This window comes from Lepidochelys kempii, chromosome 10, assembly GCF_965140285.1.
Source record: "Lepidochelys kempii isolate rLepKem1 chromosome 10, rLepKem1.hap1, whole genome shotgun sequence".
Classification (NCBI taxonomy): domain Eukaryota; kingdom Metazoa; phylum Chordata; order Testudines; family Cheloniidae; genus Lepidochelys; species Lepidochelys kempii.
This window is the reverse complement of record NC_136389.1, coordinates 68644384-68661469: the sequence shown is the minus strand read 5'-3', so window position 1 is coordinate 68661469 and position 17086 is coordinate 68644384. Positions and strand designations below refer to the sequence as shown.

General features: G+C 39.4%; 1 protein-coding gene across 1 annotated transcript in view; it reads right to left on the bottom strand.

Moving 5' to 3' along the window:
* TMC3 (transmembrane channel like 3) overlaps positions 1–16119 on the bottom strand; it is a 31807-nt gene extending 15688 nt beyond the window's left edge. The window contains exons 1-11 of the mRNA XM_073304086.2: positions 16010–16119; positions 14491–14634; positions 12766–12841; positions 8562–8643; positions 6516–6622; positions 5553–5651; positions 5308–5450; positions 3174–3321; positions 1451–1494; positions 1143–1290; positions 84–193 (exon numbers count right to left, since the gene is read on the bottom strand). Of these exons, the coding sequence (XP_073160187.2) occupies positions 84–193; positions 1143–1290; positions 1451–1494; positions 3174–3321; positions 5308–5450; positions 5553–5651; positions 6516–6622; positions 8562–8643; positions 12766–12841; positions 14491–14634; positions 16010–16119 (1211 nt within the window). The remainder of the gene's footprint in view (positions 1–83; positions 194–1142; positions 1291–1450; positions 1495–3173; positions 3322–5307; positions 5451–5552; positions 5652–6515; positions 6623–8561; positions 8644–12765; positions 12842–14490; positions 14635–16009) is intronic.
* Between the last annotated feature and the right edge of the window lie 967 nt (positions 16120–17086).

Genomic DNA, 17086 nt, shown 5'->3' with positions numbered 1-17086 from the left:
TGAAGTAAAATGTGTCATCAGTACATTTCTTCCCTCCCACCAAACAAACCAAAAATTGCTTTGATACTGAATATGCCTATTACCTGGCAAGCTGAAAGCGAAGAGTGGTTCTAGGGTGGTACATCTCTAGCGCTGCTACAAGTTCAAATGCAGAGGGTGCAATCATAGTAATTAGTGAAACAACAACACTCACCTACAGAATAGAAAGACAGTCTTTATGATGCTTTTTCATAGCCTTCTTTGGTACTTTAAGAATTCTTTGCTTGCTGATTGAAATCTTGACGATGCAGCAGAAATACTTAGTGGTGATTGCGATAACTCAGCAAATTCTACTTTTAAATGTGTCATTGACAAGAGTAAGGACATTTGTGACCCAGAATTTTTGATCTGGAATATTGCTAAGAAGCCTCTCACCTTAGTAACTAATTAATTATAGTTTATGTTATTATAGTTTATGTTATTATAGAAGTATTACCTTTATATTAACAATAAGAAATCTGAAGAGTGTTCTTCTCTGATCTGACTCATCAGTTGCTATCCTCAAGCTAATACGTTTGAAATAGTTGTTATTGCCCATGGATCAGCATCTGCTTGGCTCTTAACGTGGATGCACAGAGAGCTTCCTCCTTCTGCGGCCCATGTAAGGGCCAAGTAGAATTGCAGGCCCTGTGTCCTGAGGAACTGCTGCATCCCCATTCCCACTGTGGCCACTAAGAACCCCTCGCTGTGCAGTGGAGGTGGTAATTGTGCAGGGGATCCATATAGCAGAAGCTCCACCCCCATGTCTCCCTTGACCTATTCTCGCAGCCCTAAAACGCCAGTGCAATCGACCCTTGGAGAATTGTGCTCCATGACGCATAGGAAGTGTACACTTCCTTCATAGGTTTAAGGCCCTGACTCTGAAAACAATTACGCATGTATTTAACTTTACTACCTGGAGTAATCCCATGGCTCATCTATACCCATTGAGGGGCTGCTGGGCAGAGTTTTTCCCCATACTATGGACAGATATCAGCAAAATCAACAGTAATTTGTAACCAGCCAAGAGGCTTGTGAAGACTTTGCAGAACACAGAACTCTAACCAGAATGCACAGTTACAGCCTAACAAAGAGGTCAAATACAGCTGACATACTGTATGTACCTCATTTTTCTCCCAAAGCGTCAGTTCCTTTTTGGTGCGCTCTAATTTTTGGGATCGATCCACAACAAAGTAAATGATGTAAATACTTCCAGCAAGTGAGAGAAGCACAAGGATGTTTGCAATAATCCTTAAGCATATTGTCACAGCCCTGGAAAAGAGTCACACAACAAATGCTACAGACAGGCCACCTTGCACAAGTAGGTGTTTCCTGCATTTTTTTTTTAGGTCATAAAACAAATAGGTCAACATTATGTTATATCTGCATTTAAACAGTGGTTTTGAAAATAGCCTCAGCCATGTATACATACAGGTTTTTGCTTTTCTTCTTTTCCTGCTCTTCCAATATAGCTTCCTTGAAAGAAACACAGAATTACCATTTTAGCAGCATTCAGTAAAATCAATAAACATTTCCTCTACCCATTACAAACCATAGAAGTTAAAATGGCCAGATCCTGCACTGCATTAGGGAACAGCTGACATACGGCTCTGTGCTTCTTTACTTAATAAGAGTACTGCATGCTGTGGGTTTAAGCAGTAAAGGAGATTTTGGGGGAACAAAGACATTAAGAACTTTATCACCCTCTCTTTCCTGGTGTCTGCTATATTCACTCCTTTCTAATATGTTCACTGTTTAGATCCCAGTCCTGTTCTAGGATTCACTAATGTGGATCTGTGGGTTGTGTTGTTTCATTTGCTTCAATAGGACTGCACCTGAGGTCCCCACTAGCAGTTATTAATGTAGGATGGGACCCTTAGATTATGAGTTGTTCAGAGAAAGGACACATCACCCGTGTGAGACAAGGTGGCTGAGGTAATATCTTTTATTGGACCAACTTTTGTTGGTGAGAGTGACAAACTTTTGAGCTTGCATTTCAGAACAGCTCGGTGTAGTTCAAAAGCTTGTCTCTCACAGCAACAGAAATTGGCCCATTAAAAGATATTACCTTACCCACCCTGGTCTCTCTAATATCCCGGGACCAACACAGCTACAACAACACTGCATACATCACTTGCATGTTTCCCATGAGGCACGTTACACCCACATGTAGATGTTACAAAATAATATCAGCATAAATCATCCCAGTGTTTGAGATACAAATCAAAGTGTTTATTGGTTTGTCCTAGACAATTTGGAGTCATTTGGACAAAGGGCTTTTAGTGATGATGTGCCAAGGTTATGGAATCAATTACTTCTGGATATTAGGAAAGCTGCGTCTGTTTTTAAAAATCTAAATGGAAAAGGTTCATGTTTAATGCAGCTTTTAATGTTGATCTAGTTATAAAATGCCCCTGAACTGTTTTGGCGAAAGTACAATATAAATGCATATTATCAGGATATTAAAAGGATCCTGATTCAAAGATTCATTAGAGTTGTAGCAAGGAAGAATTTGTCTCAAGGTTTTAACTCTAAAGAACACATGTAATAATTTGTGTGTGGGGGGGGTGGAGGGTGAGAAAACCTGGATTTGTGCTGGAAATGGCCCAACTTGATGATCACTTTAGATAAGCTATTACCAGCAGGACAGTGGGGTGGGAGGAGGTATTGTTTCATGATCTCTGTGTGTATATAATGTCTGCTACAGTTTCCACGGTATGCATCCGATGAAGTGAGCTGTAGCTCACAAAAGCTCATGCTCAAATAAATTCGTTAGTCTCTAAGGTGCCACAAGTACTCCTTTTCTTTTTGTGAATACAGACTAACACGGCTGTTACTCTGAAACCACACAATAAATGAAACTGAATGACACTGTTGACAAAAATGTCACATGACAAAGTGACCCGAAGCTCTAATTTACATATCATGCCTGTTGACCATAACTCATGTCATCAGTGAAAGTTGGGCGCACAGATCAAGTGCATGAAGCAGCAATAAGATATTTGATACTAGCCCTCTGCTAGGTAATCAGAGTCAGAAATAAACAATGCACAACAGGAAAGAAATAGTATGGAATGGAATGGATGAAAAACCACTCTGCTATTTACAAAGCAATTGACCTAAACTATGCTTTTGTTCAGAGTCTAATTGCTTACCCTGATACTATTAACTATTGCAGCAGCTTTGCTTTCTGCAGCCTCTGGATTTCCTATTAAATAGTCCCAAGCACAGAACACTCTCCAGCAGAAAGTATAATTTTCATCAGAGGCACTTGCTAGACTCATTCTTGAGTTCTTTGCCATTCTGGAAAAGAATAATAATAATAATAATAAATGTTAATTGTTGTAAATGTGTGACAGTTTATGTTATGTGAATTGGTTCACAGGTGTCTATACCACAAAAATGACCAAAATTGGAATTAACTGGTATCTTTGTTGGCAATCTCAATAGAGAACCTAAGAACAGAGAAAGATACAGAGACTGAACTATTCCTTGTCCCCAAGAATGCATACTCCAATTCAGAGTTGAAGCACATTGGTTGGATGGAATGGGAAAATGTGCACTGCTGCCTGTGTCTGACAGAAGACTTCAGTCTCAAGGGCTGTCCATCTTACACCTTTCACCAGACTAAATTCACTTTTAAAACCCCTGTGTAGGATCTGACTGGAGGAAAGATGTCATAGCAATGTCAGAGCATTATCACTATGATCAAGAGATAGCCTGGCAAAAATGTGATAATCTTACACAGGATCGATGGCTATCCTGTATTATGAATGCAGATAACAATAGTGATGGCACAGTAAAAAGACAACAGATAGATGAAAAAACTAGTGATACTTTACTCAGCTATTGTTTTAAAAAATAGCCCACCCTTCTTGAGTAGACCTTCTTAAGGATGTAATAAATCAATGTAAGGTCTTTAAAGAAGTTAGGTGATCATTACAAAAAAACTACCCCAACAATATGAAAATAAATTATATTGTTTTAATCAAAGATATTTGTGCTCTGTTTTCTTCAGAATATTAAATATGAGTTTGTGCTGTAGAATACATTAAATGAGACCATGTTTCTCTCTAAGTATCATAGAAAATAATTAAATAGGTAGAATTTTACTGTACAGCAAATAGTTGGTTCAACTGTCTTCATTGGATCAGCGTAGCAGTCAGAAATTCAGTCACCTCCTCCTTTTCTCTGGACATTTGGCCCATCTGGGTATATAATAGCCATATGGGCCTACCAGCATATGCCATTGCCATATGACTATGTATTATTCTGCAGATGTTTCACATAACAGAATAAAATGTGCATCTGGTGTGGCTTACCAGAGGCTAATAAGAACTGTTTCACCTCAGATAGGAAATGGTAGAAGGGTCACAACAGATGGGCAAACAAAGAGTCAATGACCTAAGGCAGCACCCTTTGCAGGTAGAGAAAAGCAAACTTCATCCAGAACCTGAATGTGTAATTACTGTGTGAACCAGTGTCCAAAACACTGACCATCCTGACCTAAAATAACACATCTAATGAAAAAAAGAGTGATAATTTTTGTGTCTGACACAGCTATTACAGCTCATATTAAAAATCCTCCTGGGCTGCAACTTATCAGACAATTAGTTACCCTGAGAGGAAGGGAAAGTGAATGGAGAGAGGATAAAGTGACCTTGCCCCACTAAGTACTGCACATTTCTAGATTTATGGTCAGCACTGGCAGGCTCTCTTGCCTGTGTTACTTCCAGTCCTTCTACCTAAATAACAAAGGAAATAAATAGGCCCACATTTGAGTACTGTGCAGTGTTCCCAGTGCAAGCAATACCAAGAGTTTTATGACAGCATTCTTATATTTGTATTTAACTGGATGGGAATCATAGTACAGAAAATGTACAGGTAACAGTTTAAGTTTCTTGTCATAATACTTGCCACATAAAGCCCTCAGTGAAAATCAGGCCCCACATCTTCAGTGCACTGTACAGACATTAACTACATAACGCCCACAACACCCTGAGCGTCTGCTAAACATTGCCCTCATTTTGTAGACAGGGAAGCTGAAGGAGAGAGGGTAAGTGACAGCAAAAGAACATGCTACAGTTAGAGCTCAGGAGTTCCTGGATCCCGGTCCTGTCCTTAATCTACCAGTAAAGATGCCTCTCTGATATTAGCAGGCTTGAATATGATACAGGAATTACAGAATTAAATACAGGAGGAACTCTTTGAGGGAAGGGGAAAGAATATATCATTCATACAGCCTGAATATATATCTCTGGGCAAACATCAATAAAAGGGAAACATTACTTTTTTAAGAGGATGATGAAGCTATAAGCAAACACTGCCATTCCAACAAGGAAGTAAGCCAGGGGCAGCCGATACCCAGCTTTCCCAATCTTCCGATCTCGGCCATAGTAGCCGTAAAATAAAACAGAGTACTGGAGATAACCCTGTAAAGACAACATACAGTCAACATCAGCACCCACACCTGACTAAATTAACACATGAAGAATTCATGCAACAAAGCAATGAAGTGTGCTTTTAAGCCTTGCCCCCAGTGACCAGATGGTGTCCAGGTCCTGTGCTGATGCAAACTGCTCCTTTGGGATGGTCTTGCTGATAGTGCTTCCAAATGGCGCTCCTGCCAGGAGCTGATAAGAGAGGAAAGGTCTTAAAAACTGTGTAAAGCAGACAGTTCTATCACATGGTCTGTCAAGCACAGCCTGAAACAAGCTGCAACAAACTGCCTACCTGAGGGGAAGTATCAGAAATACTATTACTGTCATTCACTCTCCTAAACTAGAAGCATAGTGACAAATTCTGCATTCAACTCCTGCTGAGGTCAATGGGTGTTGGCCATGTATATCTGATGGCAGAATTTAGCCCCTGAAGTCTAATTTTTAGGTAAGTTATTACTGTATAGACATTAAGAGCTATTAAAGCACAGTCTAATGTATGGGGAAGATCAATTTTTAAATAATTTATACTGATGTACATTAACACCTGCTTCCTATTATATTAGATTGGTGTGCTAGACTTTTTCTCTTTATAAATAAGAAAATATAGACTCTAAAGGCCTGGTTTGCACAGACAATCACACAGAGCTCCAGCTGAAGTGTCAGAGTTGTGGATGCTCAGAACATCTGAAAATCAGGCTCTAAGGGCCAAAAACGGAGAGATGCTGAGCACTGATTTCTCCAGATGAAGTGAAGAGAAGCTTCGGGTGTTTAACACATGCTCTGCACCTTGCAGGATTGGATCCTTTATATCAGCAATCAGAAACATCTACATTACATTGGTCGGTTGGTATAATGTCATGTCATCTGAGACATTAATGGCAAGTTTCTCTTCTCCTCTGGCAGAAATAACGCTCAACAGAGGAAGGTATTTTAAATAATTTAAATTGTACACTCGAAAAAAATCATTTATGCCTTTGAGCAGAACATTTATTTAATTTAGGAAGGGAAATGCTACACTCAGTGTTTTTCCTATAGATATTGGAGTTATGTCCTAACCTCTGGTAAGACCACAAATGCTCCTGTCATTATGGTAAGCACAATATTGATTCCAAATAGCCATCTCAAAAAGATGAAATAAGAGGCAACTCCGGATCCAAAATGACCTGAAACCACAGGAAATACTTATATCAGCTGGGAAGTCTGTCAGAAGCTGTATCACTTATTAATGAAGTATTAGCTGATCATTAAAAAAAAACAACTTTTCCTTCTCTGCAATGCACAGATCAAGACGGAGAAAATGCTATAACATCAATATACAGCACTGTAATATAAACTGCTATTCATAGGTTTAAAAATCACAACAAATATTTACAGTGAAGTAGTTATGATCACAGGAATCTTCTTGGTTCAGGCTATACATATCTTCTTATTTGCTGTTTATACAGAAACTTGTGTCAAAATGCATGTGTAGCTATTAGTAGTAGTTAATCTCACCTGTTTAGTTCAGCATCTAAGAATTCTCATCTTAAGTTTATGCAAACCATTTTGGTCTGTAAACCAGGCTGGAAATTTAATAAGATCAGTCTTTTTTTAAAATGTGATATTTCCAGTATCTCCTGATTTTGTCTGGACTGAAAATAGTGGTTCCAATTCTGATTTTCACAGTGCATCTTCACTGGCTACAGCAGAACTATTCATAAGTCATAACACCATTAAGGAGTAGAGAATCAGGCTCTCTTTGTTTACAATTTTATTACACAAAAATTCTGATTTCCACCACTGTGCACATGATCACAATTGGTCCTAAGTATTGCACGCTTTGTGCAAAGCAAGTCACATGGGGCCTCAGACTGACATCCACAATCTCCATTATATAGGTGGGAGTAGGGACCCCAGCACACGACTGGTTGGGTCAACAATGTTGGTCATTAAGGTGATGCAGAAGCGGATAAATGGGCAGTCCGGGTGCTTGTAATTTCAAGAAGGTCAGAAGGGTTTTAACAACTAGGTGTGTGGGGTGGGGGCAGATTGTATTAGGCCCTCACTGCATTTTGGGAGGGAATACTCCACCATGTAGACAGGGAGAATGTTTGCCTGTCACCTGGAAGGAGCAGGAAGAGCCCACTGGTACGTACACTGCTGGCTCCCTTAGTTGCTACAAACAGGGAGCAGTGTAAAGAGTCTGAATGGTCTGATCTGAACATTCATTTTACAACTAAATAAATACAGTAGTTGCCAATAAATTGTCATAATTGTGGAGCAGTTTTTATCCACGTGAAAATATCTGCAATACAGAAAAATCCCTTCCACTTAGAACAAGATTAGAGCTAGATGTGAACATTGTCAGGAAAATACATTTTCCATTTTTTACCACCTTTAATATAGTTATTACAGGTGGTCAATCACAATACTTAGCTCTTATATGATGCTTTTCATCCATAGATCTCAAAGCACTTTACACTGCAGGGAAAGTTTAATTTTTAAATATAGACTATATGTGAGGTCTTGACTCCCAGCTCCATTCCCTTTGCTTCTGACAGGGCAAGTGGAGATTCTCTGATTTAGGGAATTTCCCTTACAAAGCTGGCTCTGTGACATCTGCTCCCAGCTTGCTGATGTAAGAGGCAGGTCAGGGATGGACAAGAGTCAAAAGCAAATGTGGCCTGAACTGCCACTGTCTAAATTATACCAGAGGCCAAATGGCTGGATAGATGGCTTTGATCCAGTTTTTCCACTCCATGTCCTGTGCTGAGCACATCTTGGGCCAGACCCAGTACAGACATCTGGCCCTATGTCTGTATTGCAAAAATACTTCAGCAGTTTATAGCACTACAGGGCCTTTTAAACTGTAGTCGCCACACTGTAGTAACATCATACTAGTATTGCTAAAGACTATGACTGACAAACGAATGTGGTATCTAACACACCAAGAGTAATAAATGTGTTGACTTTTAATGACAACCACATGACTTTGATGAAACTTTGAATGTTTTTATAATATGGTTGTATTTTTCACTAATTCAGTGAGTTCAAACATAACCCTTAAGCCTAGTATTTCAGCTTGGTTTGCATTGCACAATCCCACTAAATCTCCATACTTACTTTCTATTTTCTTTATTCTCATTTCCCAAGGAATGAAGATTACCACAAAATTATATGCAAGCCGAACAAACTTCTTCCAGAGCTAAGAAAAGGGCACAGAAATAAGAGATTTGTAACTTTTGCACATAAAGCAAGAATTGTCAAAAAGGTGTCAGAGTATTTTATCCAGTTGTAGCATCTTTCATCTAGCATCAGAAAGCATGTTATAAAAACCAACTAAAAAGTTTCACAGCTCTCCTGTGAGGTACGTAAGATGCATAAACTGAGTCATGGTGGGGGGACGGACAGTTCAGAAACTTTCCAGAAGTCAGAGAGCCAGGTACAGAACCCAGGAGTTCAACTTCCAAGTGCATGCTCTAACCACTAAACCACACATGCATATATAAGAGAGACATTTTAAAGATCTTAAGAGAATACATACAAAGAGTATTTTCCTCCACTCTTTTTATATCTGGAACCACCAATGAGGGTACCCACACAAAAATACAATATATTTTAAATTTAGACCCATTTGAAATATACCTGAGATATATTTTCATATATCAGCACATTATTTGTCTGAAGCGGTATATATTAACAGCGGCAAAGGAACCTTCAATGCTTTGCATAAGAGTTACATTCTAAGTTGAAAGGAATTCCTCAAGTAACATACCTCTAAAGTCTATGTCCACACTGAGGATAACACCCTACCTCTGCTTTCAGCTAATGCAGTTACTCCTTTAACTCAAATGATAGAGGCCTGGGCTTCAGTGCTCAAGATTCCAAGTTCACTGCGGGTGAGAATTGTTACACTTACATATCCTACATGGTAAGAGCTTTGCTGTGGAACATGTAGGTCAACAGAACAAGAAGATTTATTTTGCTTTGATGTAGGGGATCATGCCTTATTTGCCCCCTCTGCCTACTCTGTAGAGACTCTTCTTCTGGAGAGATGCAAACATTGCTCTTTCTCAAGCTCAAATTCCATCTACAGAACATCATCAGGGATAAACTCAAGGAGAGTTGCACAAAAGTGACTGAGGGCACCCTGTGGCCCTTAGACAAGAAATAAGAAAGATAAGAATAAACTAAACCTGTGACAAGGAAAATGAACATTTAAGTGAAGTAAAGTATGCATCAGAAAGAGAATGCAAGAATAGATTAATTTATGAGCACAAAGAATTTTAAACAGATTCAGAAATTACCACCAGACTAAGGCAGCATCACAGTGTTTATGTAATCTATTAAGGAATCCTACTGAATAAGAAACCAGATTTCTTATTGGATGAATGAATACAACACCTAATTTTAAATGTATAAGAGCAAGTAACTCTGAGCTAAGTCCTAATTCTTCTTAGAGACAGCGATCATTAATATTGAACTGCGGCATAATCACACGGTCTCAACTCTATGTATGAGGATTTACTTTGAACCCATTGGACACATTTTCAAAGGGATCTCAATTCAGCCTATAATTTGTGTGTGGCTAATTATTTTCATAGACAATAGGTAGATTTTTCACACACAATGGCATTTGCATGTGCAAATGAGACTGCACAAGTCACTGTGTGTGCAACTGAGGACAAATTTTGAAAGTCCTTGAAATAAAAATATAACCTTAAATATGCACTCAGATTATTTCATGCCAGTAACCTCTACTCACAAAACATTATAAGAACTTTTCTTATTTAATTCAGAAATGAATGATAACTTTACTATCTATTGTAAATTGACTATATGCAAGTGCAGTATTTTATCAGGTAATTCAAGATAATTTCATAGACATTTTCTTATGCTATCTGCTTCTGTTTAGTCAAAAGTAGAGAAATATTGTATATTCTGTTCATTACTGAATTTCAGGATGGCAACAACATTTATGTACATTAGTCATTTTTAACCACAAATTTACAGTAGATCTTGTTATTTTGAATGAATATATATATATATATATAAGCAAATGGCAATGTCAACATATTACAAATAGTCTAATCTGCTAAAGCCAAAGCAGAACAAACTTTTAATTAACAAATGCATCACATGGTCAAAGTTAATTAATTTTTATGATGCTATTAAGGTGTTATTGCAAGAATTAATAGATGCTATGAACTGCACCAAAGTTGCTACTTTAATTGGAAGGCAGTGTTCATAAGGCTGAGAAAGGGATCAAGCAACTTGTACAGGTTGCACTGCAGGTATTTAAATTATATATATCTGGATGTCAATGTGAAAAAACCTCAAGCAGCAGTGATTAAAAAAAATGACTTCTAGTCCTGCATACTGATCACCTGAATAAAAAAATAATAATTTTCACCTTCATAGTCATGTTTCTGTATAATTTTTAGATGAACAAACATTGATCTATTAGTTTTAATCATAAGGAACAATACTTTAGAAGTGATTTTATCTAATTGCTAGAAAATACTACTACATACATTTGCCAGCTCTTTTTTTAAAAATACGGCTACAGTGATGGGTGCAAAACCTATGGAAGGGTTGGTAAACTCTTACAAGTTGCTAATTAAGTATCCTTCTTTCAGGATATTCAACCAGTGAATGCTTAGTTTGGTGGTGTAACGCTCCTATTGTGTATTTCATGGTTTGCCAAATGGGCCATCGGTCAATATTCTTCTGGAAAAAAAAACTGTCTAAACCTGTCTCCCTAGTTTAAGGAACAATTCAGCTCTCTCGCTTCTGCTGTTGAATTTAACCCTTTAAAAAAAAAAGTCTTTCTAGTTTCCCTAATTCATAGCCGGCAAAGCCAAACACAATAATTACTGGTAACTAACTTCTGAAATATATAGATGTATTCAGGACAGAAACAAGTAAAAACACACAACATGGATAATTAGATGAGATACCCACAGACTTTGAGGGCATTGTGAAGTATAAAGTGAAAGCCAAAAATTTGTTACAATATAGCAAGTATTAACTAATGATGAGTCCACCCTGTGCATTTTAGCAGTTGTCTGCATGCTCAGAGTCCTTAGGCACTCAAATCTTTCAAACCGAATGAAATTTTGGCCCCAATGAAGTCAATGGCAAAACTTCACTCATAATGCCTAATGTGTGTGTGCGTGCACACATGTGCCCGACCCCACAGACAGATAAATAAAACACAATCTCCACTATCCAGGAAGGTTGTATTTTTTATCAACTGTTTCTGATGACATAAGAGCAAAGCTAAAGTACTGTTGTGTCGATAGAAAAAAAGATAAATATTTAGCTTTAGAAATTTTAGTTGGCTGCACTGCATTTTATATTCTATTTCACGCACACTCCGCCCCAAAGTACAAGCACATTATTAACTTTGTAAATGCAAGCCCTCAGAAGTTAGGAAGTACCAGAACAGAGGTTGCTTAATCAGTCTCCTTGTGCGTATGCATTATGATACAGTCTTTAATTACACAATCACATTAGGGTTGCCTACCACCTGTCTGGTTTTCACCCGGACAGTCCAGGTTTCTGCTTGTGTCCCTGGATGCCATTTGACAAGGCCTGATGTCTGGTTTTTTTTGATCTGTGGAAAAGGTGGCAATCCTAAGTGGAAGGAAGGAGGCAATGCAGCATCAGTTGCTCATGCAGCTGGTGGTGGTGCGTGGCCCTGTGCAGCCCACAGGTGGCAGACAAAGCAGCCTCGGCCATGTTGGTGAAGACCCTGTGAGTGACAGGTGCAGGACCTAGGGGGAAGAGGCGGAGCAGGGGTGGGGCCTGGGGGAAGAGACAGGGCAAAGGCTGGGCCTCGAGGGTTGGGTTACCAGTCGTTAGAAAGGTGGCAACCCTAGATCACATACTATCTTTCCACAGGATCTCTACCATAAGCGTTCATAACATTACCTTGAAAACAAAAAGGCAGAAACACTCTTCATACTAAACTACTGTACTCGGTCTCCTACTTCAGCACAACAACTCTTTATAGAATACAAATTGTTTGGCTCCTGTTCCCATCACCAACCTTCTGGCAGACCCTCATTATTTGCTGGAGTATTTGAAAAGAAAAAATACTCATGTTACTGGAATGAGGCCCATCCCTCATACATTAAATTAATTTGCAAAAATGTAATTACTAAATTCTTAATAGAAAAAAGAAGCGTATAACTGGATTTTTCTTCCACACAATTCTTGAACTGGGGAGCAGTGTTTCACAGAAAATAGGTACTTCTGTAAATGAGAATTCCAGATAATTGTTATAGGAAAGAGCTGTAGTTTTAATGAAAAGCAGACATACCTCTGCACCAGCTGCCTGGTAACCTCTTGTTCTAGTGAGCCTGCCTTCATATTTCAACACAATCTCCTTAGCTTGTCTGCAGAGGAAGACAGAATCTTCATTTCATGTAACCAAAGATCTTATTACACTCTGAACATGGGCCATACCACACATAAATGAAAGTTGCCAAGTAATGGGAAATATTGTCACAACAGACTACCTGCCCAATCCTGAAGTCCTTACTCAGGCAAAACTTCATTTCCTTAAAATAAGAGTATTGCTAGCCATTTAAAATCAATGGGAGTTTTGTCTGAGAAAGAACCACAGGATCAGATCCCAATAGTTTGCAAAACAAATGTAAGATTTTCACTTTAGGGAGAGCTTCAGTAAAATTTTTTCCTGTGCCCTGCTCCCTGGTTTCTAGAATTTTTCTGTAATAATGTAACCAAAATCATCTCAAAGTAAAAGCATTATAATACCTCATTCAGTTCAGTTTATGTGGATACCAACACTTCTTCTGAAAGTATAGTCTAAAGCCTGGGGTTTATCAATATAGCAATTGATTAATATTAAACTACTGGTTACATTTTAATCAGAGGTATTGGACAAGATATGCATACAGGCCTAATCCTACTTCCACTGAAGTTAATGGGAATTTTTTACTTTTGTGGGAGCTGAATAGGGACCATAGATAATCAGACAGGACAGGAACAGAGCATTTGCTCATCCATGAAGGCAGCTCGGGTTTAGCTGCAAATTACGGACTCTCACTCCAGGGATATGAGAAAATTCTCCCTTTGCTTCCTAAGACAAGGCAAAGGTGGGCAGAAAAATGAACCTACCTTGTTAGTAAAGTGCCATTCCAGCACACAGTGAGGTGACAAGGGAGAGATTTCATAGAAGGGGAAACAAAAGTCAAATGGAATGCACAGTGAAAGGACTGATGCAGTTTAGATAAGATATTGGAGAAAGTTATGAACTTTTATACTGTGTTTCAAATTTGGAACCATTAACACTTATGGCTTTAAACTCTGTTGTCATGATGATACTACATTGCATGCTGTCAACAGTCTACATGTACCTCATTAATCTGCAAACATGGGTACTACTCTCTGGTATTTGAAACATAATTTAAAATCGGAAGTGCCAAATTCTGTCCCCTCATCCACCAACGCCTCATTACTTTCAAACACAGCCTTCCTGAATAGTGGGAAGTTGTGCTGTTTTTGACAGTGTTTCACAGAGCACGAGGACAAAATTTGGCTGATAACATTGATCAGTGATCCTTCCTGAGCATTCTAATGCAGAATCATTGAACAGTTTTAATATTCCAAATGGCTCAGGAAAATCTCTCATCACCACTAACCAGCAATACAAAGATTCTGAATTTGGAGCCAGAAACAAGGCTGAAATGGTAAAGAATGAAGAGCTGTGTGATACCTACGGCACCCTGTAGATGCTGGGCAAAGATAAAGACAAAGCTCTTCTGGCCTTATCCAAAGTTCAATGAACACATACAAAAATGAGCTGTAATCAACTTTTAGAAGCTTTTTAATTTTCAAAATCCTATGATTCCCAACCTTGTACTACTCTATGATGGAGTAGTAGAAAGATAGCTGCTGCATGATTTTCTGGCAATTCTAAACCATTCCCATGCTCACACCTAATTTAGGTTAACAAATTTGTGAGAGCTGGAAAAGCAGCAATAAATGGTGGGATTGAAAGTGTCCATGAAAACTCCATTACCTGAGTGCCCTCAGCTTGTGTCTCATAGGCCATGGTCTGCAACGGATGTTTGCCATGATCTCTTTTTGAAATTGTATATTCTGGAAGATCTGCTCTGGGTCATTGCTGTCAGTATTTAAATCACCATTATCATCACCTGAGTTACTGAAGAGACCCAGACCCATGGGGGACAAACACAAAACAAGTTATTGCCATTCAGAACTATTGCAAAGAATAGACACATATACAATCCAGTCTATAACAACAGCATAACAACAGGAGCCCACCAGACTGGAGGGAGGATTGGGCTGACTTCTCTGCTGTAGATGGAGTCACCGCTTTCCTTGGCTACTCTTAGACTATCAACGCCAGAGATGACATTTATCCCTGTAGCTCAGAAAAATACTTCTGAAGAGCAATTTTTTTGCCTTTGGAATGCACCAGCTTGCACTCAGTATCAAGCATTTTGGGGTATCCCTGTATCCCTCAACAGGAATTCAAACCTTCTAGCTCCCCACATTTCAAACCATACAGCTGAAACACCATGCTGTCCTGTCCTCAGTATATTTTTCAGGAACTAAGTGCTATGTAAACATTTCCAGCAAGTGCACTTAATACAAATGTATTTGCCAGAAGCAGCACTACCTTCTACTTTGATTGTGATTAGGATACAGTGTCTCTTTGTTAAAATGAGGACAACAAATGCCTAGAGTGCTTTAGCTCTTCAATCCTCCACACTGCGAGTACTGGGGATTAACTGTGGGACCCCCTGTTACAGGGGTACTGTAAGAGTAGCACATCCCTGAAAATGAAACATGTACCCAGACACTGGCTTCTGCAGATAATTATCTTTTTCTGATGTTGTTAGTGTATATGTTGAGCTAAACAGTGCTTAATTTGTTCTAGGGCTTGCCAAGACTGAGCCCCGGCACCTCTAGGCTTGGCTGTTCATAGCCCTGGCACCTCTGGGCTTGCTGCATCTGTTATGAATGTTAAAAAAAAATTACTTGAACCCTGACACCTCTTTCATTACAAATTAAACAGTGGAGCTAAGGCTCTCAGTCCCTGTCTGTAACACATACTGTGTACTGTAAGTGAAGAACAAACACTGTTCATGCTTACAGGGGAGCTCCGGCAATTAAGATTTTCCTTTATATAAACAAAATTGCAATGCTACATGAAACAAAACCAAAAATTTCGTATCAGCTTCCTACATTTGTTGGGAATGACACCCACTAAAACTTCCCTGCAGCTTTGCTGAAAAATATGATACCTTTGGAATCACTCAAATAAATCCTCACTGGAAATCATCTCACTGGAGATGATTTTGGTCCTATAAGGAACACGATTTAAAAAAAAAAAAAAAAGGATTTAAGGAAAAATAAAATGAAAGGTTTCCTCTCTCTCTTCATGTTCTTATTCATCATTTGGATAGATTATAGCAGAAAAAAACATTAGAGGGGTGATGCCTCTTTTCACTCAGATCAATAATAATTTTATCCAACTTTCATTACAGGTGGAACAGAAGAAAATCTCTCACCTGTGGGGTGGCTCCTTGTATGCGTACATGCTGGCATGCTGCCTCACACTTTTTTGCCTTTTGCAGGACTTTGTAGTTTTCACTGCAGCAGACCCACGTACTGTTGTCATTCTGGCAATACCTGAAGCTATGTTAGCCCCAGTTGCAGCAGATGGAATTCTGGAAGGCTAGAAGGAAGACTTAGGCTCACAGGTGAGTACCTTAAACAGCAAACCTTATTATCTGGAACTAGAGAGCAAAAAATGACTCCCGAGCCCTGCAGAAGCAGAACGCTACTCGCCTGCATCTGGTGCTCCTAAGAGTGGGAAAGACCTGAAACCTGGCAACGCATAGATAGTCTTAAAGTGGCAGTACACAAGATGCTCAGTCTGGTATCTTTGAGGCATTCTGCCTAGTTTCCCAGAGTGTGTCTGGGCATCCTGCAGTCCAAAATCCAGAGCACAGATGCCATTGCCACGTATGATAGTGACTAATCTCTAGGATATGTCTGCACTGCAGTGTAAGCCCAGGGTTCAAACTCAGGTTGAAGTCTAACCACTTCCACCCCATTTGTTTACACACAAATTGTGGTAACCCTAGGCTCAGACCCCAGGGTTCCAGGAGCCCCCAGCGGTAGAGGGTCCGAGCTTGAGTCAAGCTGGGACCCAGTGTTCAAGCCCTGTTGCTTTGCAGTGTAGATGCAGCCCCACTGGATTCATGCTCTGGGGGTCCACTAAAAGTATTCTACAATCCCACAGGCCGACTTTCTATGTCCTCTGGACAGTCCAGTTTGGTGGACAGTCAAGTTTTTCCACTCTGGATCATGAACAAAGGGCTCCTTTTGGGAAGGTGCAAGGAAGTCTGGGATACGGGTAGTTGGATGCAGGCCTGCATAATGCAGTGAAGATGCTGAACCCTCAGGTTGGGACCCAGGGTTCAACAATTCCTAACCTGGGGTTACAACTGAGTGTAGACTCACAAGTCCTAGGTTAACAAATCCAGGGTCTGCTAAGGGTGAGGGTGCTCCAGTGGCTCAATTGGCTACCCCCTAGTACTTATAGAGCAGTGCTGAGTAGAGACATGCTGAAGTTGTGACTT